General features: G+C 32.1%; 1 protein-coding gene across 4 annotated transcripts in view; it reads left to right on the forward strand.

Annotated features, from left to right (window-relative positions):
- LOC124368909 (aminopeptidase N-like) overlaps positions 1-25607 on the forward strand; it is a 68256-nt gene that overhangs the window by 39143 nt on the left and 3506 nt on the right. For all 4 annotated transcript variants that reach the window (XM_046826438.1, XM_046826437.1, XM_046826440.1 and 1 more), the window contains 7 exons: positions 2036-2207; positions 6247-6433; positions 11109-11383; positions 20788-20978; positions 22695-22865; positions 24031-24177; positions 24350-24422. In XM_046826438.1, the coding sequence (XP_046682394.1) occupies positions 2036-2207; positions 6247-6433; positions 11109-11383; positions 20788-20978; positions 22695-22865; positions 24031-24177; positions 24350-24422 (1216 nt within the window). The remainder of the gene's footprint in view (positions 1-2035; positions 2208-6246; positions 6434-11108; positions 11384-20787; positions 20979-22694; positions 22866-24030; positions 24178-24349; positions 24423-25607) is intronic.

The following is a 25607-nucleotide window of genomic DNA, read 5'->3' on the forward strand; positions in this document are numbered from 1 at the left end:
TTTGATTTTGAAAAATCCTGATCTCTCAATTCTCTCTTGGTCTTGTGTTTAATAACTGTGCTAAATTGTTTTTGATTCATTTACTATGTTGAATCTTTGGTTATTTGTAATCTTGTGAACTTAATCGTTAATTTTTCCTTATGTCATTAATGATACGTATGAACTCGTTTTTATTAGGGTAGTGAAGCTAGTTTTCTTTAACCAGATCAGTTTATTGATTATATGAGGGTTGTATCTGTTGTTCACTGCAATCTGTTTTATTATGTTTAATTCTTCAATATAATCTTTGTTGTCCAAGGTGTTTAATGATCTATGGATCATGATGTTGAAGGCTGCAAATTTATGGGTTCTTGGGTAATTTGAGGTTGAGTGGATTATTTGATTTGTTGTTGTAAGTTTTCGGTATATTTTAATTTGTGTTGGTGGTTTATAACTGATATATTAAGATTCAAATAATTTACCTGTTTGTTTCCATCCTCAATGTTGGTTGTAACTTTTTATTTGGAAGATGATTTAATGTAATTGAAACCGGTATCACAATACAAAAACAAGGATTAGTAAGGTGAGTAATTATATATCTAGTCCTATTGTCACAGACATGTAGTTGGTGTTCTCTAGTCACACAAACATTATAGACTTTTTGAATTCGATTTACGTAATTTATTCAAACTCAATTTATTTAATTTTAATTTGTACAATTCAAACTATTTTGTAGAATTATCTGGCTTGTCTGAGTTTTTCCCAAGACTCAAATCAGTAAAGGGTTTAAATACAATCCTATGTTAAATTTATTCCCAAGTTCATGCTGTATACATGAGTTAACCAGACTGAAAGGGGAAACAATTGAGACATTCCCTTTGAACATGCATTCAGTCCGAATTCTATTGCATACGATAATCCCAGGCACAATCCACTGGGTTAATGTCATGAATTATTTCTCTCTGCAGGTCTTTAATAAGAAAACTGTGCTATTATAGTAAAACAATCCACATCAGGCGGGTAGATGGATTCCCATTTAAGTAGCGGAAAAGTTGTTCCTCTTGTGTTATTTCACAGATTGGAACATCTTGTAAATTAAAAATAAATGTGTGTATGATTTTGATAGATTCATTTCTGGTCTTTCTGAGAGATTGATTATTGAAGGTCTCAATGACTACTAAAGAACCAGTAACTATGAAAATTTACTTGACTGGTATATGAAATAAAAAAGATTTGTTTCTCAAGTCTGAATACATGATTTGTTTATATAAACCCCATAATACATGCCCGCCATTTCTTTTATGTTTCAAAAAGTGTTTTACTTTATAAAATGTATTTGCAAACAATACTCTGTGAGCGAGAGAAGTAAGCTAATCATTCTCCAAGGCTGAGTCCATTATATAACAACACCTCTGTTGGGTCAAATTCTACACTGAGCAAGGAGAGTCTACTGACATACTGACTGACATAGAGCGTTATTCAGAGATAAATACTGTGAAACTTCAAATACGGCATGTATGTAGACTTTGGGCTCAAATCAACAAAAAACCCAAACACTCTATTTTTTTTATTGGAAAGACACTTTTTTATGTCTGAAAGGTATGTTAATATCAAAAAGTTACATTAATTTAATTATATAACTTATGAAATATAAATATAAACATTACCAAATTTGGCATGTGATAAAAACAACAAAGGAACATTGCATACTTAGATTTAGGTAGATTACTCAACTATAAAACACTATGCTGGGAGACAAAGAGTTGGATTTACAAAAAGTGTATATTTTGAGTGCAGATCCCAACAAAAGAAGAATTATATGAAATGATTGAAACAAATTAGTTAACAGAAACTAAAGTCAGGTAACAAGTTAAAGTTATTTCCCAATTGTAATGTAAATTAAGGTAAAAATATTGGACACTCCAGTTCCAGCTGAATGAACTACAGTCCCCGAATCACAGTTACTTGTTTAAGTAAATACATGTTTGGTAATAGTTTATTGTTTATTTTGTTATCCGCCAGTAATTCCAGAGATTGGACTTCTTTCCTTTTCCAGAGATGGCACAGGCACTCCAGAGAAGTTGTTCTCAGCACTAGTGGCTCAATCTAAAGATGCAGCCATTATCAATGACACCCTGGAGGGATGGACAACTCAGCCTGGATATCCTCTCATCACGGTCACTTCCAGCCAGGTTGGAACCGAGAACATCACATACATCCTTTCTCAGGTCGGTTTGTTTGAGCGGTTAATTGGGTAATAATATCAAATTCTTTTAAATATAGTACTGACAGTTCCAGAAAATATCTCAGGGATTAAATAATAGTCATTACGTTTTAAGTACAATATTGAAAGAGATATCTTTAATGTTTCACAGTTGCATTGTATTGATGAAAATGTATCATTCCTCATCATCCATTATACTACACCTTTCATTATAATACAACATTTTGGAATGAACCCTTGGTAACATCTGTGATTTAATTTAATTTTTGTAATAAAAAAAATAAATTTTTGATTAAATTTTGTTGACAAAGTTCGTTTAAATTGAAGTGAAGTAAATTAAAAGTACAATTTTAAAACTATAAAAGGCTATGATAGTTAAATTATGAAAACTATTCTTACAGTGAGCACCCATCTAAAGTTTAAGAATGATTCTGATGGTATCTTTTTGGAGGTAATTTTTGAATTTAGGTAAGTTTTGATTTAAAAAGAAAACTTTGAAAATAAATTGTGCCAATCTTTTACTGCAAAAATAAGATTAAATAAAAAAAGATTATGAACTAAAATCTATCAAGTTGTATTACAAATAATTATATTATAAGAAGGTTAATGATCCCGTTTTATTAGTATATCTTAGTTTTAAGAAATAAAGTTAAAATTTTTTTGTTTTTATTATTCATCATTGCACATCAAACATAATGAATTCGTTGTTATGTTTGGTCCTAAGTGTTATATCTGTTAAAGTATTTAATAATATAAATTTCCACACATATATAATAAAATGTTTGTATATAGTCAAGTGTTCTCTAAAAGATATAACAAATTGCTTATCACAAAATTTTAGTAAATTTTAAAAGAATATTTTAATTAATCTAATTTTTATTTATCTTTTGCAAATGATACCAGTTTTATATTTAATGATAAATCCCCTAACTATGGTGTTGATCTGTTTTAAAATTCTACCGATAAACTTGCAATATGGTTTTCTTCAAATAAATTGATTTTAAATGTGTTAAAAAACGCACTTAACGAAAAATATCAAACTATACATAATGAAAATTATTCAGTAAACCATAGTTCGCCATTCATAGTTCCATAGTTCGCCATATACTGAACAAAGTTTTTAGGAGCCCACTTTGATTTAGATTTAAAATGAGACAAGGGTATATTTAAGAGGGGCTCAGAGGTCTCAAGCCCTCCCCAAAATTTTTAAAGACAAGCATAAAATTTGCACCCAGTATTTTGTTTTAAGCTAGAACACATTTATGACCTCTTAAAGTTGAACCATTTCCCGGGAGAAGATTTCCAAGCCCCTAGTTTTGGAGGGTAATTTATATTTCCTAAACCACCTATTGTGTGGGCCCTCTTAGGAATAATTTTCTGCAAATGCCACTGAAATGAAAGACCTATATTTTAACCTTGAGTAAGCAGCTTAGTACTGTTATATATGCCCTGAGGTTCCTCTCAACATTTACAGACAAGAACCACTCAAGCTGGGTTATATTTTTTTAGTGGAATCTAGACTGGATTTTGTCAAATATACTCTAAAAATTTATATAGAATTCTTCTGCGTCAAAAGAGGGCTTTCAGCCTCATGTAGGGCATTGGGCAGCATGACAGTTGTAGAGAGAGTTAATTGGCACCCATATATTTATAAGTTTACTAATTTGTTTAAGTTACATTAACTTTTATTTTTTTAAACCGTAATCTCTTTCTTATGTTAACCATCCATATAATACTAGACAAGAAGAAATTGTTATCACCTGAGTAAACTTTCACCTCTGGTATCATCAATAGCTTTCGAATGCCCACTTTCATTTTAAGCACTGGTTATCTCTACATATAAAAGGCCCTCGTTCATGCACTCATCACTAATTGTCCCAATATCACAGAATGTTGAAATTTGGCATATGTACTGTATATATCATGACTTACTTAGCAAAACTAAAGTATTTTAATAAAGATCAATACACCCATAGAGGTTGAAATGGGGTTTCAACCCTTTGAAGAGCTATATTTTGTTTTTAAACTTATCAATGTCCTAGAAAGATGAAAATGTTTATAAATGTATCTTATGCTTTCAACAGAAAAAAAGATGTTAATGAACATAACCATAGGAATTGAATGGGGTTGTAACCCTTAGAAAAACTATAATTTTGATGTTCAACTTTCCGATGTCCTACTGGAATGATATTTGATTTTTTGTTTGGTTGAGAGCATGATTGTTATTAGAAATACGAGTAGAAAACATTTTTCATGTAGATAAACCACCCATGCCAGCTAAAATAGGGTTACAACCCCTAGAAGAACTACATTTTTGTTTTTAAATTTTGAGATGTCCTAAAACAATGAAATTTGAAACGTGCCTTATGTTTAAATCAAATCAAATCAAAGAATTCTTTATTGTTAATTTCTTCAAGAAATAACATGGCGTCAAGCTTAAAATGCAATAAATTATAAAAGTACAATTGTACATTACAAAGTTCAGTCTTGCTTTACAAAGTCTTGTTTGGGTCCTTTACTAAGTCAAAATATTCATTTATGATATAGAAGGGTCACTGCACCAGCCAGTCTTTGAGTTGATTGTGAGTTGCCTTCCTCCAGTAAGATTCTTCAGATCCAGAGGGAGTGAGTTGTAGATCTTGCATCCAATGTAAGAGGGTTTCTTACTGTATTTAGTGGTGTGATGTGCTGGTAGACAAATAAAAACATTTTCTTTAAGAACATCAACTCATAATGACTGAATAGAGTTGCAAACTCTTGAGGAACTATATTTTGTTTTACTTCATATCCTACTATGGCGTGAAATATAATTGATTGGAACCAGAAATAATTCTTCACTTGCTAAACCTGAAATAAGAGTCAGTGGCAATTTTGTTTAACCTTTGAACCTCTTAAAAATTAATTGTGAGCTAATATGTACCTTAAACATGACTAATTCTAATTCAAAATTATATTACACCGTAAGTGCTATTACTCAGATTTCTACAGACTTGGTATTCCTCCACTCTGGCCTAAGTATTATTGAAATTGTTGGAGCTATTCGTTCAAATTTTGTCGAATGTTGTTTCACTTATAAAATTGTTTCACTCTCCAACTTCAGAGTCTGAAAACATTGCTCTTTAAACTTGAAATTCATGTACTCTGAAATTAATCAGATTTGAATATCTTGAATATATTTTCAGGAGTGTTTAATATGACATTATAAACAATATCCCTATGACATACTTGTTATTCAATAGGAAATTGCATGCAAAGCTTTCGTTTGCAGTTTGCAAAAAAGTATTCTGTAATTACTGGTTGATATATTTTTTACAAGGATTAATTGTAAACTGCTGTGGTGTAATGTTTGTAAATCGGTATCGTCAGTTTGGAAACATTGGCTGTCTTTATGAAGAGGGATACAAGACTGAAGAATATTTTCAGCTGTAAAACTATTCTACCAAGAAATTAATTAGTTGAATTTTGATACCAAACATGTTTGACCAAAATGTTATCAAGCAGGAGGAGTGCAACTTCACACCCCATCCACACTCCTTATTACAGGATGTCTGATGATACAGATTCCACCATAGCTTAAATATATAATATATAATATATAAAATAATAGAATTAGGCTCTAGTAAAATAAAATGTTACTAAGAATTTTAATTTAATCGCTTCTAACTATTTCATACATTTTACTCTCACTGCTTATGGTAAGTTTTTAGTCACTAGTTTTTCCTTTGTAAGTAGGTTATCTTATTTTGTCGAAGGGATGAATAGGTATTCTGAGGAATTTCATCCAGCAGGTCAACTTAACCTTGTTGTGAATGTAGTAAATCTTTTAAACAGGTGAAATTTTGGTACTGACGTTTTGTCACTACTTACTCAAACTTTCAAATTTGTAAGTGATAGCCAGGAATAGGCTATGTTATAAGAGAAAAATTAGTTTTAATTAGTTACAAACTTTTAGTACAGCCTGTTTTATAACGTGAATAAATGTATTCTATTAACATAAGTCAAGTGGTTTGCATATAACTGACAGAGATATTTGTCTACTGCAGATGCCATACGCACAGTCGAACACATCCAGCTACATGTGGAATGTGCCAATTGTATACACAAGCCAAAATGAGAGCCAGTTTGACCCCGCCCAGGCTCAAAAGCACTGGTTGTACCCCTCTGATAACACGACCAACGAACTTGTTGTTAAAGACAATGGCTGGCTCATCGTCAATGTTGATCAGATTGGTAAGTATTTATCCTTCACGTGCCAAATATTTTAGCTGCAAAACTTATTATTATTTTAAACTTGAACCAAGAAATCATTAAGGTTTATATTGAACCATTGAAAAATAAAATACCAAACATCATGGACATCCTTTCCCAAAAGTGTCAAATTGATGAGTAATTATCCAAATGTCTTAAAGATTTGGTTGTAAAACTACTACTATCTTGAACTCAATCCCAGGAACTCAGATCTTCAGGAGATCTGGATTTGTGGTTTAAAAAATAAGGATGTGATGGTTGGTTTCTGTAGGCAGTCATAAAAATAACTTTGTACACAAAAGGAGGCTTTTTGTTGGAAAGGCTGGAAACTGGAAAATAACAGTAGCCGAATGTCCTAGATATACTGGTGTATTTGTAATCACTTCTCATGAACTTTTTATAAAAAAGAAGGTATACTGCTTTTCTTTTAAATACCTGTTTCGGAAGTTCTGCTAAAAATAGTTTTAGAACTACTGGTAAAAAAAGTTTTGAACATTATTCCGTAAACCATGAGCTAAAAATTCTGGAGTGATTTTGTTGATATTTTACATTAATGTATATTGTGCAGTACTCCTAGAACTTTAGTTTAAAACATTTTATTATTTTAGATTTTTTAAACTAAGGCCATATTCTGTAAAAGAGCACTTTTGTTACAAGCATTTCTCTAGTAGGCCTAATTATGATTAAATTTAGTCTATTGACATCAATGTTTAGTCATTAGTCTTTAGATAGGCCTATTTAATAAAGTAAAATTAACCTTACTTAAAAATACAGTAGAGTTAAAAAGTGATAGATATTTTAATTTGTACAAAAATAATATTTTTTCAAAATATGGCCTTGTAGTGCTGTTGCCTATTTTTCAAATTAATATTAGATTGACTTCGTTAATTATCAAAAATATTTTCCATTATAATATAACATTGGTTTATCAATAACTGTAAACTAGAACAAATCTCTGTTCCCATAAAAAATTAAACTTAGCAGTTTTTTTCTGAAAAGAGTGGGTAAGAGATAACACTAAAAGTAGTGCAATGACCCTATCAAAACTGCGAACCAATCCTAGCTAGTTTACTATGCACATTACCATTTATGGGTATTTAGTACACAATAGATGTGCACTGGCCAATAAGCATCTAGTAAAGTATTTTATAAAATATTCTGGTTTTTATTTCATAGGTGTTTATGTTAGAGAAAATGTACTAGTATATTATAAATTAAAAGTTTGGGTATGAATTAGTGATTTTTTGTTTATGTTTGATTTTTTTAATCACTTGTTGTTCACCATGACTTCTTAAATAAATCTTGTGTGAATTAATTGTTGTTTGTAATAAATTCTTATCCTATGTCCAGTTGTGCTGAGTGTTGCACAACAGTCTAAAAAATGATTTTTACAATCTGTAATCCACTAATTGTTGAACTAAGTAACATAATGACATACTTCATAACAAAAAGGTCCCTTCAAAAGTACAATGTTGATTTTGTCTATATACAGCGGTTTTAAAACAATGATATAACTACTGTAATATGTCTATACTTTTAAGAGTGGTGTATATTTATAGTGTTGTACATGTTTTCGTATGAAACATGTTTATGTCATTATTGGTACTTTACATTTTTTTCATTACATATATATATATATATATATATACAGGGTGTCCAGCAACCATTCGAACAAACTTTGCTACATTGTTCAGCAGGCCAAAACTAACAAATAATGCAGTATACAGGTGCCCTATTTCACTTCGTTTAGCGTCTGTCTGTATGTATGTGTTTTTTTGGGAAAAAATTACTACTCAAAAACCACTTAAGATACAGAATTCAAACTTAACAGTTATGTTAACCTAGTGTTGTTAAGAAATTTAAATTAACAGGAAAAACTAACAGGAATTACAAAGAAGAATAGAACATTCAAACAGTGACAATCACGTTCAAAACATAGACTTGCTCAACAATGTCTTGATAGTTTGTTTATTAGTTTTTCTTCATTTAAAACACCTGATTTGGTTGCTGATTGTTGGTCAGCTGTTTTCATGTAATATTATGCTATTGTTTTTTTAAGAGCATTGTGAATAGTTTGTTTCTTTTTTATTTGTGTGTGTGTAAACACATTGATTACTGTAAATGGAACAAAAATGATAGTTATATTTTTTTTAGGTTATAATATTGTTCACTATTTTAATAAAGAACCTTAAAAAGTTTATTCGTAAAAATCCACTACATTGTTGTATGTACTTGCAATGCATGGATTTAACCTGTTTTTACGTTTGGTGTTGTAACTCAGTTATTTGTTATTCAATCTTTTTGAAACAAAAAATTGTTGAATTGGTAATAAAATATGCTAAAAAAAGTTATCCTGGTGAATTTGTTTTCAAAGTAGCTGTTTCAAAGCTAATACAATTTGAAAATTTTGAACGACCGCCATTTTGAAATGCAATGAGATATTTGTTTTATTTTTTTCACTGAAAAGGAACAACACTAGGTTAACATAACTGTTAAGTTTGAATTCTGTATCTTAAGTGGTTTTTGAGTAGTAATTTTTTTCCCAAAAAACACATACAGACAGACAGACGCTAAACGAAGCGAAATAGGGCACCTGTTATATTGCATTATTTGTTAGTTTTGGCCTGCTGAACAATGTGGCAAAGTTTGTTCGAATGGTTGCTGGACACCCTGTATATAATTTGTTGTATATTTATTACTGATTGCATAATTATTCTATTACCTCCATCTGAAAGGATACAAAGTAGGCAGTTTTGTGTTAAAATATATAATGTCCAATATGTTTAGCCCAATTTAGGTGGGATAACAAAGTAAGCACATTATTTATAAGAGCAAAACTGGCACTCAGTTTTTGACTTTATTGACAATTAAATGTGTTTACAAGTCTGCATGGATTAAGGATTCCATCAGAATTAGGTTATGTATATATACAAGTGACTACCACCTCTTTCCAGCTATGAAGACCTGGCTCGCAACACAGCGCTTCAATAGTGACGTTGAACTTCATGCTGGTGTTAATCAGTGGTTAAGATCTCAAGCGGTAGATTTATACAAAGCTAAAATCGAAAAATTATGTCATGTTATGATAAATGTCTCAATTTGAATTACGTTGAAAAGTAGCTTAAGAGTGTAGCTTTTAAATGTATATAGTAAAATGTTCCTATTTCAGTTGGTTAATTTTAAATTTCAAAACGTCTGTTACTTTCTGGATAGCCCTCATATATTGTTGTATGTTCTGTCTTTAAAAAATTCCCATGATTATGTCACAAATAATAATTTAATATTTAATTTTGTTTGTATAAATTGTGAGGCGTTCTTCATATAACTTGCATGTTTAAAAAAAATCACAAAAGAAACATATGTAGTAAGGGTAAGGTTCTCTCTTAAATCATCTGTTGTATTGTATATTCAGTTTGGATATATTTAATAAAACCCTGAAATACCATGAAAATTCATGTGAGTGACAAAACTCACTGAACTCATTAAGTACAGCAGATGCAACGACGCATTGTGCTAAACTTCCACTGAACAGCTGATAAAAATTAGTTTGAATTGGTTTCATTTCAAAGTAGTGCTGATGTGGTATGCTAGTACTACATGGTTATAAAAATGTATATATGTGCATTGTTCATAATGCGTTCAAAACATTGCTTGGTTAGTAGTTGTTATTGTTCAAATCTCTCTTGTGATTATAGGATTCTTCTCATTTAAATTTTTGTTTTAAAGTACCTTTTTTGTTCTGTGACTGATCCACTTGCTTCACTGTAATTACACTGTTTTACTATGATACTATTAGTTGTTCAGAGTCGTCTATGTTATACAACATTGAGTTTTTCCCCATAAGAGCATAAACTTCAAACCCCAAGTAATGTAATTTCCTTTTTATTTGTAGAATTGTGGAAGATGTGACATTTTAAATACATGATCAATAGACATCTAGTCTCTTTTTTAGTTTTTTTGTAAAGTGAATATTTTAACGATGAAGAACAATTTATTGTTCATTGTTTGTTGTTTATTGTTCATTGTATTGTATTTATTGTTTATTGTTGTTCTTTTAAGTTTGCAATGCTTTTCTGAATATTCAATAAAAATATCGAAAGAACTAATAAGCCTTTGGATGTGTATTATCATATCTTTAAAATGAGACATCTCCCATAATTCTACAATAAATTATAAGTTTGTGAAAGTATTTAAAGATTCATGTATGATCAAGTAGAGTTTCTCAACTGGAACAATGCATGTATATATTTAAAAAAATCTTGTTTACTTCTATGTGCATCAGCTTAGCCTCTTTAAGAGAAAATCATACTATTCCGGCCTAAGACTCTCAATCACTTACCAAAGCATAAAATAAGAAACAATTCAAATTACTTTCAAAGAATCACTTCGTACAGTAGACATAATATTCTGGTAGGTCCAACTGTTTATTACTGACAAATTATAATGGTTACCAATGAAGATTAGTTTCAGAACAGAATGTATATATATATACATTCTGCAAAATTAAATTAAATTTATAAATCCTTACAAAGAGACATGCAACAGCTCTTTCACTCCTGCTCCTTCCTTGCCACCCAAGACTTTGCCAAAAGGCATTTTAAACAAGCTTGTGTACTTCTCATGTTTCTGATACATTTGTGAATGGTCTGTTTCTCAGGATTCTACAGAGTGAACTACGATGCTCTCAACTGGAACAAACTCAAGAACCAGCTGGACTCCAACTTTAAACAGATCAGCAGCATCAACAGGGCCCAGATAATTGATGATGCTCTACACTTGGCTCGGACTGGTCATTTAGACTATTCTACAGCATTTGGACTCACTACTTACCTTCCAAAGGAGACAGAACTGGCACCCTGGAATGCCTTCTTTGTCAACATGAGGTTCTTGATCAACATCTACTACAACACTAACGTTGGTGACACTCTACAGGTAGCCACAAAGACTGTTATAAAATTGTTTAAGCATACACATATAATACTTCTCATTTTAATGACTTTTGCTAACATACAGTTGACCTAGTTCTGAACCAAACAAAAAGTTGAATCAAATTATTTTCAAGGATCATGTTTGAATCAATAACTAGTTCTTAAGATTTAAATTGTTTTATTATCCACATAAAAGTAACTGGATCTACATGAAATGTTAGTGACCCCAAAATTTTACCTTGAGATACATTATAAATACTTCATGTTGTTTAGTATTTTATGTTTTTAATGAAATATAGTTTTGGTATATTTCATGATTACCTTTTTTGTTGTAACTGAATGTGTATGATTTTAACCATTTCAAGCCTCTACCTGTTATGTTGAACAATATGTTCTTTATTAAAGGAATTTCATATTAGAAACAATCAAAAGTGCTGGAAAGGTAACAGAATACTTGCACTAGTGCGCTGTGAATTGGTATAGCAGGAAACCTTAATCAATATGTTTTAATTATTTTACAAGGACAAGGGACAGATATTACAGTAACCACCTCTTCAATTAATTATTAAAACATGTTGTAACAGCCTGATTTTTTTCAATATTTCAAATAATTCATTGTTTTTATTAATCTTTAACTGAAACATGGCTAGAGAATTGGTAAAGTTCATAGCATAATTTTCTCGTATATTTATACTAAGCGTGTTGGATGTAATGAAAGATATGTTATTAATATATGTGAGTCCCCTTGACATTAAGTAAGTAAGCCAAGAAAAATTAATAATATAAAAATTAAAACATTTCAACACATCTGTTTCTTTAAGTTTTGATTAATTAATTTTTTGTGTTATTTGTTCGTAATTTATTACAAACAATGATCTGTAAATGTTAACTCTTATTAAAATAAAAATACAATTGATATTTATTACTCATAAAAAACACATTCATAATTTTTGTGTGTCCACTTAGAATGGCACATCATGAACGCATGATACTTGGAACTGTCATTCTGTACTAAAAAATTGAAAAATAAAAAATCAGACCCTGTGACTAATTGATAAACACTTGCATTCAATATGAACTAACATTACTTTTTAGCAAATCATTATGAATCTTACTAATTGTAATTTGTAATAAAATCAATTGTTTCCTATTGATCAACAATAATCTATCTTTTTTAAGGTCAATTTTATTCACTCTAGAGGAATGTTATGTTACTTTTACTTTCAAGGCCCCATATTATTTAAATTTTTCTATATCCGAGGTGGTGTCAGTACCAACCTCCTCGGATAATCGTGCATCAAACTATACAACCTTATCTTTTTTGTAAAGAAATCAAATAACTTACTCGGTCAATTCACTACCTCTCCCACTGAATCACACAATCGATCATTCATCAGTTAATGTTGTACAAATTCTAGAAACTGGGGTGCTTTTGCACCACTGACATGAGTAATTCACTAAACTTCACCTGATAAAACAACTCACACTGAAGATCACCTGACGATGATTGAGGCAGATGTCGCTTTACTGCTTCACTGATGTAGCGCTACCAAATACAAACAAGTTTGTTTCTGTAGTTCTTGCCGTCCAGCTAGAACATTCACATTACTTACCATGTCTTTATATCTATTGTTCTTGTCGGTTGCTTCGCTCTTGCCATCTAGCTACGATGCTGCCTTAGTGCCTTCAAGAAGTACAATGTTAACAGTCTTACTACCTTTGACGACCACACTATTCAGTTTTCAAATTCAAAACAATCTTTATTTACCATTTGCACATTACATAACAAGAATAAATATACAAATATAAACGGTGTCAATAGTATGAACTTAGATTTAAGAACTAAATACATAAGTTAATTTGCTAAAACAGTATGTATTTAAACAAAAGTATAATTAATACTTAAGCAATAATCTATAGTTTATTCCACTCTGCTCTCAAAAAACTCATTAAATGAGTATAATGTTTTGTCAACAAGATATTCTTTTAATTTTAGTCTGAACAATTTGACATTAGGAATGCTTTTTATATTTTCGGGGATACTATTGTAAAACTTTACTCCAGCAACTAATGGGTTTTTTCTCTTAAATTCTAATTTTGATTTTGGTACTGCCAACTGGTTTCGATTTCTAGTCAAGTAGCCATGTGATGATCCCAATACAGGAAGTCTATCCCTAGCCTTCCTAACAGCCACCACAATGTCTAATATGTACAAGCCATACACAGTAAGAATACCTAGAGTTTGAAAATGTTGCTTTGCCGATTCACGATCCTCCAGATTAATCATTATACGAATGGCTTGTTTCTGAATGTGAAGAATACTTTGTAAATTTTGATCACTTGTTGCACCATACAACACAATACCAAAAGATATATGGGAGTGTATATGGGCAAAATAAACCAATTTTAAAAACATCCAACCTACAGAATTTTGATATGCTCCTTAAAGCATACAACCCAGAAGATAATTTATTTAGAACTGCATGTGTATGCTCATTCCAAGTTAAGTTTTTGTCTAAAACCATTCCTAAAAATTTTGTACTGTCTAATTGATTAAGTTTTTACTTGTCCAATTTCGATCTTTGGACTGTCTACACATTTATTTTGGCGAGTCCTGAATAAGACAAAATTTGTCTTTTCAAGATTAAGTAACAAATTTTTGTTGGAGAAATAGTTTACCAGTCTCATTCACAATTTTGTTTAAATTATTAGCTTCTCCCGTATCATGTTTGTAAATATTGAAACTATGAATAAATTTGTGTGTGTGCCATTTTCTCTGCAAAGAACAGCAGTTACTGGAATCATGTTGATGGTCTAAGAGAACCAGGAGCATTGTTGCTGAAATCATTAGCCCAGTGACTTGGCTTTTGTGGGGTTGATGAATCTGATTGGAGAGCACAGTACCCCGGGGGATTGGACTAAATCTAAGTTTAAATAAATTATTCATTTATCTATCAAATTTAAGTAATTTATCTATTGATCTTAATCTAATTTATTAATTTCTTTTATGAATTTTTATTTATTATTGTCTAATTTTTAGTTTTAAGCCTATTGGCCTAATTAAAAGTAAAACACCTCTCGAGCAAATTTGCTGCATTAGGATGGGACATCCACAAACTGTATTTCAAACAAGTTGTATTGATATTATACATATACTTTACAACCTTATCAGGGCTTTTGTGGGGTTATAACCCCTTCACCCTCCCCCTCTTAGTTACATCACTGAGATTAACCCCTGAAGTGATTACTACTTTATCATTTTGGTTAATCTTTTTTAACTCTAGGCATTTTTATACATATTCTCCTACTCATGTAATACATTTTTCTTTTCAGATTGTGAGTTTTTTTATTCTGTCATCGTAAAATCTTCTTGGAAATTTTATTAGCCATTGAGCACAAACACTTCCACTGCTTCCTTGTCCTCTAAGCACTTCTTTGAAGGGTCCCAAAAGATGAAAGTTAGAAGGTGAAAAGTCTGGACTATACTGTGGATGTTCCAGTGTCTCCCATCCTAATGCACTTCTGGCTGATTGATACTTCCTTTTCCTTTGAAATTATAATTTTGTGGCATCCAGTACTTCTTAATAATATTGTGCATTAATTGTGTATTGGTCATGGAAAAAATCAACATGATAAGCACCTTGCCAATAAAAAAAACCTGTTGCCATTACTTTCCCAACAGACAACCGCATGTATCTCTGCCATCTCTTGTGCAACTCTTTCTACACTCTATACTAGCATTTTTTGCCTTAGCTGTGTAATAATGCATCAAGTTCCATCACAGGTAACAAGACTGGTGATTCAAAAAAGCCTCACCTTCTTGTTGGAATTGATTGAAGAACCACTGCAAAACTTCCAATCAATGTTGGTTGTAATCCTCTGGTAACAGACATGGAATTCTCTTAGCGGACACTTTATGATATTTCAAATCATGATCCATTGGTCTCTTCCGTAACTGATATTGAGTTCCCCAATAGTTTCAAAGAGAGTTATGCACTGATTTTCCTTAATGAGATGAAACTGCCTCAATGTTGACATTGGTTACACACGTCCTTGGGCGATGGTCTTGGCTCTTGTTATCATTCTTTAGAAAATGATTTGTGGCAAGCACAATAAAAAGAAAAACTTGGTTCTTTTGCCACTGTTCCACAGAGACATGCACTTCTTTTGTTTCTTTGATTTTTTTTCTTTCCTGAGGGAAAAGGACAGTTTGTCCCCATGCTTAGTCCTAAAAGGACCTTTGCGCCTCCCTTACTTTAATTTTGTGTCCTCAAAGTTTGAGGCTTTTGCAAAAACAGATCAGATTTGAGGGCTCCTGTTCTCTAATATCCTTGGGGATGAGGAGATATGCTCCCAGGAATCTTTTCCGAGTTTATAAGATGGCAGGACAATCTAACCAGATATGCCCTGCTGATTCCTCCTCTTCTTCACAGAGTCTTCATTCGTCAGTCTGGCTAAGGCCCACCCTCATAAGATGTTTCCTTAGGGGGCCATGTCCTTTCAACATTTCTAATATTAGTCTTATATCCTCCTTATTCTGGAGGCTTATATCTCCTTATAAGAGAGCTGTCCACCCTTTAACGTAAAGAGAGAAAAACATTTTGGATAGTCTTAATCCTGAGGCTCTGCTCCAATTAATCTTTCTTATTCTCTTTTCACAATCTTTGACCAGAGCTTTACTGTTGGAGAAGGCTATCCCGCAACCTGGCTCAGGCCCCACCATTATGGACTCCGCTCCCTTTTTGGCGAGGATGTCTGCTTTTTCATTTCCATGAATACCTTCATGACCCGGCACCCAACCGAGTGTTACTCTGCTATTTGTTGCCAGCTCAGCTAGAGCATTCTTACATTCCCAGACTGCTTTCGAGTCAAACGAGGTATCTCGAGGTATCGAGTGCCTTTAGTGCAGCCTGGCTGTCAGAAAGTATTAAGTATTTTAATCCATTTGTCCTCATTTGTATGAGCCTTCTGGAACATGAGTCTATTGCCATAACCTCCGCCTGAAAAACCATGGCATGTCTTCCCAGGGGAACAGTCATGTCAACTCCTGGTCCTATATTCCGTATCCTGCCCTAGAGTCAAGGCGTGAACCATCTGTGTAGAACTTCAGGACTCCTTTTGTAAGATAGGCCTCCTTTTTAATCCATTTCTCCCTACTTTCAATAAAGACCGTATATTGGTTATCAAAGGAGTATTTCTTAACCATTGCATCTGACATATTGGTTAGCATTTCAGCCTCAGGAAATACCTGCAATATCTTCATGTGGCCTTCTAAGGAGGTAGTATTTATTTCCTTTGTTCCTAGAAGCTTCATTGCACTTAGAACGGCTGTTCTCATCACCTCCTGCCCTAGAGGAGTGTATCCCAGGACCGCTTCAATTGCTAGTGTTGGGCAGAAGCTCATCGCTCGCGTGATGGTTAAGCAAGCTAGCCTTTGAAGACTCTGTAGCCTTCTAGCAGCTATTGTTTGTTCTACTTTCGGCCACCACACTAAGGCAGCACATGTGACCATTGGTTTTGTTATGGTTTCATAGATTCAATATATCATTCTGGGTTTCAATTCCCATTTAAATCCAAATAGTCTCTTACAGGCCCCAAGGGCCATTGACACTTTGGATATTCTGTTTTCAATATGTGAGTTCCAAGTGAGCTTCTGATCCAGGATTAAACCCAGGTATTTCACTTCTTTTGATTGGTTTATACTGATTCCTTCCAGGACAGGTTGTGTAAGCTGGAACTTTCTTTTCCTGGTAAAGGTTATTATATTTGTTTTAGATGGGTTGACCCGTAGACCTTCCCCATGACACCAGTTGCTTATGAGGTTTAGTTCTTCTTGAATTAGTCATTCCAGCGTGCCTTTGTTTTTTCCTTTGACCATAAGCACTAGGTCGTCCGCATAACATAGTAGCCTTGTTCCCCTCTTCTCTGCTTTGCTAAGAATACCATCGCCCACAGGAGAGGAGACAGAACTCCCCTCTGGGGGCAGCCTTTCCGGGCCGTGATTGCGGCAGATTCGTGTCCGTACTTTGCTTTTACTTGTCTGCTTTTTAGGAGGGCTACTATCCATTTGACTACATCTGGGGGAACTTCCAAAACGTTCCATAGCAATCTCCATGGATTGATATGCTACTTGGTCGAAAGCTCCTTCATTGTCCATAAAGACGCTGACATGGGCTTCCTTTTCGTCGAAGGTGTTCTCCACTGTTTCCACTAAACTGTGGAGAGTGGTGGTAGTTGATTTACCTTCTATATAAGCGTGTTGAGTGGTGGTCAGGTAATATTACGTCCCTTATGTGTCTGTTTATTATTTTTTCCATAGTTTTCACCATGAAGGAGGTTAAGCTTATGGGTCTGTACAAGTTGGGTTGAGTCGGATCCCTGTCTTTTTTCGGCACCAACACCATCAGTTGTCCTCCAGTTTTTTGGTATATATTCTAAGGTGTAACTGCTTCTAAACAGAATGATGTGAGTATTTAATAAGATGTCCAGCCCCTCTTGAAGAAGGGCCCAACCACCCCAATACCAACTACCCCAGGAGATTTAAATGGCTTGAATGATCTTAATTTAATTCTTTCATGTGTGTGCGGTCTGTTAGACCGCTGTCTGCTTTTGCAATCTCTCGGCTGGATCTCCCCTTGACTAGAGAATAAATATCCTCATTTCGAGTCAGGTGACCCCCCGGAAAGTGCGTCTCCAGAAGCAGTTCTAAGGTTTGAAGCCTGGTAGCCTCTGGTAGGCTGTTAATGTTTTTGCACAAGTTTCTCCAGGTTCTTGTTTTGTTCTTCCTTAGTTCCAATAGTCTGTATTTTTTGTTCACTCATGATTTGTTTTCTTAGTAAAGGGATTCAAGAGAGCTGCGGTCAGTTTCTTCCTCTCCCTAATAATACAGGCTACCTGTACATGCCGATTGTAGGTCAACGACTTCTCAGAATGTTTTAGATAAGCAGTCCCATTTATGTTTGATACACTCTCACTCCTAGCTTTAAATTGGCTATCATTGTAAACATATAACCTGCCTTTGCCTTCCAAAACAAACACGGTAAAGGTCATACAATGTGTTAAGGTTTTGTCTTTATCTTGACCAAGGAAAAAGGTATCTAGTTTCTTAACTGCAGGAATAAAATGTTTCTTTTACTAAATTTGTTGTGATTGATTTTATTTTACTTTGTAAACAACTAGTGTATTTGTGTAAACAGGAACATTTATTACTGTTTGATTTTTAAGCCAGGGGAATATTGTTGTAGCATTTAATTAATTTAAGGTTTATTTTATTACAGCAATGAAACTATTAAACATCTTGTGTATAATGTAAATAAACATGATTATATTATGAAATTAATTTTTTTGGGTTTTCACATCAGTACTTGGGAGAACACTGGTTCCTACTTTCAATGAAAGTTACATCTTAAAAGCATAAAAATGTTAATAACACTGAAATTTATTTTGATTTCTCGATTGGACATCGAGGTTGCCTTTCTTGATATCTATAAAATACTTAATTTCTGTAAGGTTTGCCTCAAGTTAGGGAGAAGAAAATTGAATTATTTCAGACATCATGAACCTTCCCTGTAACCTTAAATAATTGTCGTTGTATAGTTTAAAAATAAATTTAAGTTAGTGAAGTAGTGTCATGTAACTAATGTTTTGCACTAAATGTTAGTGTGATATTATCAGTAAAATAAGAAGTTTTCATAATCAAATTTTAAATTTAAGCTTTATTTATTTGTTTTGCACTGGAGTGTAGTTACTTTTATAACAAGAGTTTATCTGGCACTGGTTACTTTTTCCCGCTACTTCAACTTAGTTCAAAAATAATAATTAACAACTGTAAACATTCGAGAACTACATTAAATAATTTGCTATAGATTTTACAGAATCAAGTATGGTAGACCTAGTTAGCAACTAATGATTAATGGGTCCAACATTAAGCTCAGCAAGTTGCCTCTTGTGTTTTTAGTTAATATTTGGTGGTTCCTATCATGTTTGTTATCCTTGAGAATTTAAAATACCTTCAAGTGTTATAGTAGTATTGTTTTGAAATCAACTGACTGATCGGACAAATTATATTTTGCTAAAAGCTTACCCGCCAGTGGTCGCTTTCAATCTTTTGAATACACTTTTAGAAATTATGTGAAATTTTGAAATCATGCATAGTATTGTGTATTCATAAACAAAGAACATGTTTTTTGCTAACCCAATATGATCTTATGAATATATTTCATGAGAATTAATACAAAATAATAAAAATTCAAATAATAGTGCAATGAAATATTTCAAATAAATAAAATATAAAAAGTATGTAGAAACTATGGTGTATTATGAAATGTTAATTAGTGATTAGTGATAAGTGATAATTAGTGATGTGTAACAGTGATTTGAGTTATGATATATTATTTTACTGTGACTAAATTGGTTAGAAAAATATAAGCATGATTCTAATGTTTTATTAAACTATAATATCGTTTTTTTAAACAATTTACAATGTTTTTATTAAACAATTTTAATAAAACAACAATAATAAATGTAAATTCAAGAGATAAAAATGAAGGATGCATTTTGTTGTGCATACCGAACTTAGTGTTAGATAATATAGTTAACACTAATTATACTGAATACCATAATTCACTTACCACTTGTTTGAGGGTGAACATCTTTACAGCAGATACACAAGAATTTATATAGGGATCTAGGTCAATAGGTTCCATAGGTATGTCACTGAATTTTGTTTGTTATCTCTTTATTCTTTTGATACACTATCCATCAAATGCCTTGTCATTTTTCTTCATAGAAATCCACTAAAACTTCAAAATCTACAAACAAAACATAATAGTTTTTTTGAAGAAATGTGCATGATGGAAAAGACTGAGATGTAAGTGGGCGTGTGCAGTGCAAACATCGAGCCTTTTGTGGAAAGACAAATCCTAGACTGCACATGGGAAATCTTGAGTCCTACACCATTGTTTCATATACTCACCCAAACAAGTATAAAGAAGGAGAAATTAAAAGGCCAACAATTAATTCAATAAAATTAAATCAGTATTTCTGTACTCTGCTATACTGTAGATTGCTATATGCCCACTGGCAGGTTAAGAATATATTCAATCAATCTTTTAAAAATACTTTGTAGCATTAAAAAACTCCATTTTATTTCTGGGATACTCAAGTACAGTAATTCCATACACAGAAAAACATTGCACTACTTATGTTGATAACAACTTTTGAAATTTTTCATAATATCTTTTATTTGTTTATAAAGGCATGTCCTTGTATTCTGCTTAAATGATCTCTAAAGAGATATATGTATTAAATATGGAATATGGCTAATATATATCTACAAGTTTTGACGAAATAAAATTCCTATTTGGATGTGTAATTTTTAATATTTTGTCTGATTGTATTGTGTTTCAGGATTATGCTCGCAGGACTATGCTTCCTCCCTTTCAATTCCTTTTGAACAATCTTGAAGCAAACAAAGATAACTTCTTGTTTACAACGACAGTGGCAGCAGCAGGGCTCTTTTCTTGTGAAGTTGGTCTTCCGGATTGTCAAACTTTTTCCAAGACAGTGTTTGACGAATGGCGCAGTAATAAGACCTATGTGTAAGTCTCTTCTCATCAGTACTGACTAAAGTTTCCATCAAAATAATTACCACCACATCATAATATTCAGGGTTTCAAGGCGTTTCTGCACCATATTGAGACATGGAGTCACCGGTGACTCATAAAAGATGCATTATTTCATTGTTGTATGGTTCACCAGTGACTCATGACAGTGGCAGTCTTCATTTAGTGGCATTTGATAGTTTAGCGCGGGTCTGTACTAGAGCGCTCTAGGTGAAATGGGCGGAACTATAAAATTGTGTTACCAGGGAGCACCACTGTGTACGTGATTATTTATATTCAACAATTAATAAATATTAAAATATTAGAATTGATTTATAATTAAAAGATATTAAAGGTGAAATAGTATTCACAATATAGATATTGTGACTGAAGACAGTCTGAACTCAGTAATAATAAATTATATTCAGTAGCACAAACGACTAGTGTAAATGTTATTCCATGATGCCAACAATCTGCAGAAGTTATACAAGTATGAGTGTGTGAATTGGCTACAGTATCTTACCGGTTTAAAGGTCAAACAAAGTTGATTATATTTACTTCTAATGTTTTATTCTTTGTCCAATCTTATCTACATTAAAATAAAACAAATCAACATTTATCAAAATAATTTGAATATAAATGTCCATAGTTTAAAACCTATGAATTGTATTTAAAACCAGTCTTCATTAAATATACTCTTACTCACCAAACCTGCTGATATAAAAAAGTATCTACAACTCAAAAATTTACCACTACAGTTTAATGAAATCTAAGAATTCACAATAACCACTTCCAATCTATTATGTTATATATTCTTACTTTGATGGTGTAGAAGTGAAGTTGGCAAGTTGCCTTGTTCAGTTCCCATACTGTTTTTTTATCCAGGAGGATAATTATTATTATCTTCCCAACAAACATTTTCCTCCCATTGACTTGTCAACAGTTAATAGAATATCCATTGATACAGAGTGAGAAAAAGAGCTGAGAATAGAGGCAAGTGACACTAATTAAATTAGTTTACCATTAATATCAATGAACATACATGTGGATATAGTCCAATACATAATCTACCCGTACTTCCAGGACGGACTAAGCAGTTTACCCGTTCTAAATGATTTATCACCAGTAGTATTAGTTAAGTGTGTTGTATTCTGTGTGTAGTGTTTTTATATGATTACAATTTTAAGTAGATCTTTTAATTTTTAAAACAATGAGATGAAACCGGTGTATTAACTGCAGCGCTCAACAAACTGTAAGAGTTCAAAATCACTGTAGCTAGTCCTACAACTAAAACAACAGAAGACTGTTATATACTATACTAAACTTCTCTAGTAATATATTAAACTTCTATCTGAATAAAGGTGTTTTTCTCCTCAAACCCACATAAATACATTGCATTGATGTCTATATTGGAAATTAAAAGCATTACTTTTGTTTGTACATGTTATAAAAGTATTAGATTGTAAGTTTTTTAATTTTGTAAAGACCAATATTAGTCTACATTTTAGAAATAATGAAAGTGATATACTGTAATACACTATGAAATGAATTCATTTGCGTTTAATTTAATGCACTGATATAATTTTGTTTTTCACTATACCGATCGTTCTTGCTAAAAATATACTCCAACTCCAGCAGTATATATAATAAATTAATTTATATTCCACAATTGAGTTCAGAAAAAGATTTTTTCACTGCAAATCTTTGTTTCAGGATCCAACCTTTTGTGAAGCAGACTGTTCTTTGCACTGGCCTTCAAATGGAGCCCACTGTAGAAGCTTTTATGGATGTTTGGTCATTTTACTTGAATTCTGATAATGCTGCTGAGAAGCTTCGAATAATGTACGCAATGGGCTGTGTAACTAATACTGATGCCATCAAAATGTGAGTTTAATTTATTTATTAGATTTTGATTTACTTTATTTATACATTTCAGTGTAGTACAAGGCCTTAACTTATTCTAAAAAGTAAGTCTTAAATATGTAAAGTTTTAAAATTAAGTTAGTTTTAAAGTAAGTTATGTCGACACATATATAATCGTATTATTTAGTTAATCGTATGCACCCATTTATTTTCCTGTCAAAAATTCCATCTTGAAACCACTACAAAAATGTTTCATATAGGCATGATTGAGTGTGGAGAATTCCAGCCTCTCATAACTGAACTAAATGTAGTCACCATCACAATGGCATACACGTGAATGCTTGAAATGTTATGAATTTCAATTTAGTATATTTTATTTTTATAATGATTGAAATAAAAAATGTGAGTGCTATGTTAGTTAAAGTATTATTGGACTTTTGGTTTCAAAAGTGCTTATACTTCATTGGTGTATAAGGTGGACCCATTGGAAATTAACAATTTAGAATATATTTCAACATTTAACAACTTACTAAATTATTTTATGGAGCCTCTTTAGGATGGACTGAAGTAACATATTTAGGTAATATCTTCTCTGGAATCAATATACTATTCCTTTGAGTACCATTGTCAACTAAAAAACAACTGAACTTCTCAGATTTATATCATATACATTCAATACAAAATTATCATGTTTTGTTTAAGGTTTAAGTCTTGAATGTGTATGAATTCTTTAGCTATCATCAAAAGGGCTCACTTATGACACCTCACGAAAGTAAGAGGGTGCTATTCCAACACATGGATAAGTTTATGGTGCTGAATTAACATGCCTTGAACTAGAGAGGTACTAAATCTGTGCCATTTACAAGTTAGTGTGCTGTATAAAAACAGCTCTTTTGTGACGTTTCTGAGGAAACATTGTGATTTTCAATGTAATATAATAGTCCATTGGGAGTTATATCTGAAGTGGGAAAATGGGGTAATTTTAATTTCTAATCACTATTAATAAAAAAAATCTATTCAAAACAACTCTGCTTTTGCAAGTGACTTTCTTTGCTATTCAACAAGCAAAACTGAATTTTACAGAGCTTTATGACATCTAAAATTACTCCTTAAGAAAAACAGTATTTTTAAACTAAAATTATTTCTTGGAAAGTAAATACTAGAGTGTGTTTGTTTTATTTACTAGTTACTTAGATGCTGTGACCGACACATCTGCCAATTACGTCCGCTTGCAAGATCGTTGGATTGCTTTCCGATCACTCGCTGGTTACCAGACTGGTGTAATACCAGTACTGCAATACATTGCTGCTAATTACACACGAGTCAGTGAGGCGTAAGTATCACGAATTTTTTTTCTTTATCCAGTTTATAGTTAAATATTTAAATATTTTTCTCCAGGGAATAATAAAAGATTATTTAAAAGATTGCCTTTCTGTTGTATTTAATGAATGATCTTGAATCCATATTTACAAAGATAATTTTTAATTGTTTATTGTATTTTTTAGCTTGGGTCCAAGGATTTCTGCTGTTATTTCCACCATATCTCAATTAATTACACAAGATTCACAAATAAAAATTGTAAGTATATCAATCTTTTCATCATAATTTCTCTACATATTTTATAATATTTTTTATTTTGCAGTGGTATTTGTTCTGTGTCCTCTGAGAATTCTTGAATTTTTAAAGCTGGGTTGTATAGGCTTTCCTCATCTGATTTTAATAAGCTTTGTGTCTGTGTCTGTTCACAAACATGACTAAGAAATTACAAACTGCTTTTTGTGGTCTAATATTTGAAGTCTTTAACTTTGTATCACTTGATAAGAACTTTTCAGCTGTTTCAAGAGTCACGGAGAGTGGTAACATATCCAGGGTTGTAGGCAATATTGATTTCATGACATGTTCTGCTATATAATTGTTACAGGGCAGGCCCACTGTATAGTATAACAAACAGACAAATCGTTTAACCTTCTCCTGGACAAGCACAGTAATGTTGTCCTTGTTTACTGAACTTTAGCATTAATCTGTTAAGTAGAAGTAATGTATGAAACATTTTGTGTATAGTTCCATTGAGAGTAAAACAGTTTCTTCTCCAAAACCAATTGTTTGTTTAGACTATTAACATGAAAAAATGAGTAAAGATTCATTATAAGAGAAAATGGAAGTAAAAATTTATTTCATTCGCATTTAAATTAAACATACTATCATAACTTTCAAAGGAGCGAGACACAAAAAAGGTAAATTTTTATGAATTATTATTTAATTTGCTTTAACCTCATATTTACCAATACGAGATACCTTTTTTAGTTTTACCTTAGATGATGTAATAAGCTTTACAAGGATATACAACATGCAATAGTTTTATGCAAATAGAATGTTAAATGCTAATACGTATTCTCCTGCAGCAAATTGGCTAAATAAATGTAGCCTGATAGCACAAGAGGTGTGTCATGGTAATTTAATAAGGAGAGGGTTAAGCAGCCTGTTCTTATTCAATCTTATTGGCACTCTGCACTGTTTCTTTATTACATGAAACAAACAGCATCTGTAATACTTGAATTAATTTAATAAATTTGTTTATAAGTTTAACATTGCATTGAAGAATACAATTAAGTTACATTGTTAAGAATGTTTGGACATAAACTGTTCACCTTTTTTTAGTTTCAAAATGTTACATCATCATCATCATCAGACGTTTCCGTTATCACGGGTCGTCGTACACAGCCTCCTCAAAATGTTACATATGCTTCAAAAATATATACACTC

The sequence above is a fragment of the Homalodisca vitripennis genome, chromosome X (genome assembly GCF_021130785.1).
Source record: "Homalodisca vitripennis isolate AUS2020 chromosome X, UT_GWSS_2.1, whole genome shotgun sequence".
Classification (NCBI taxonomy): Eukaryota; Metazoa; Arthropoda; class Insecta; order Hemiptera; family Cicadellidae; genus Homalodisca; species Homalodisca vitripennis.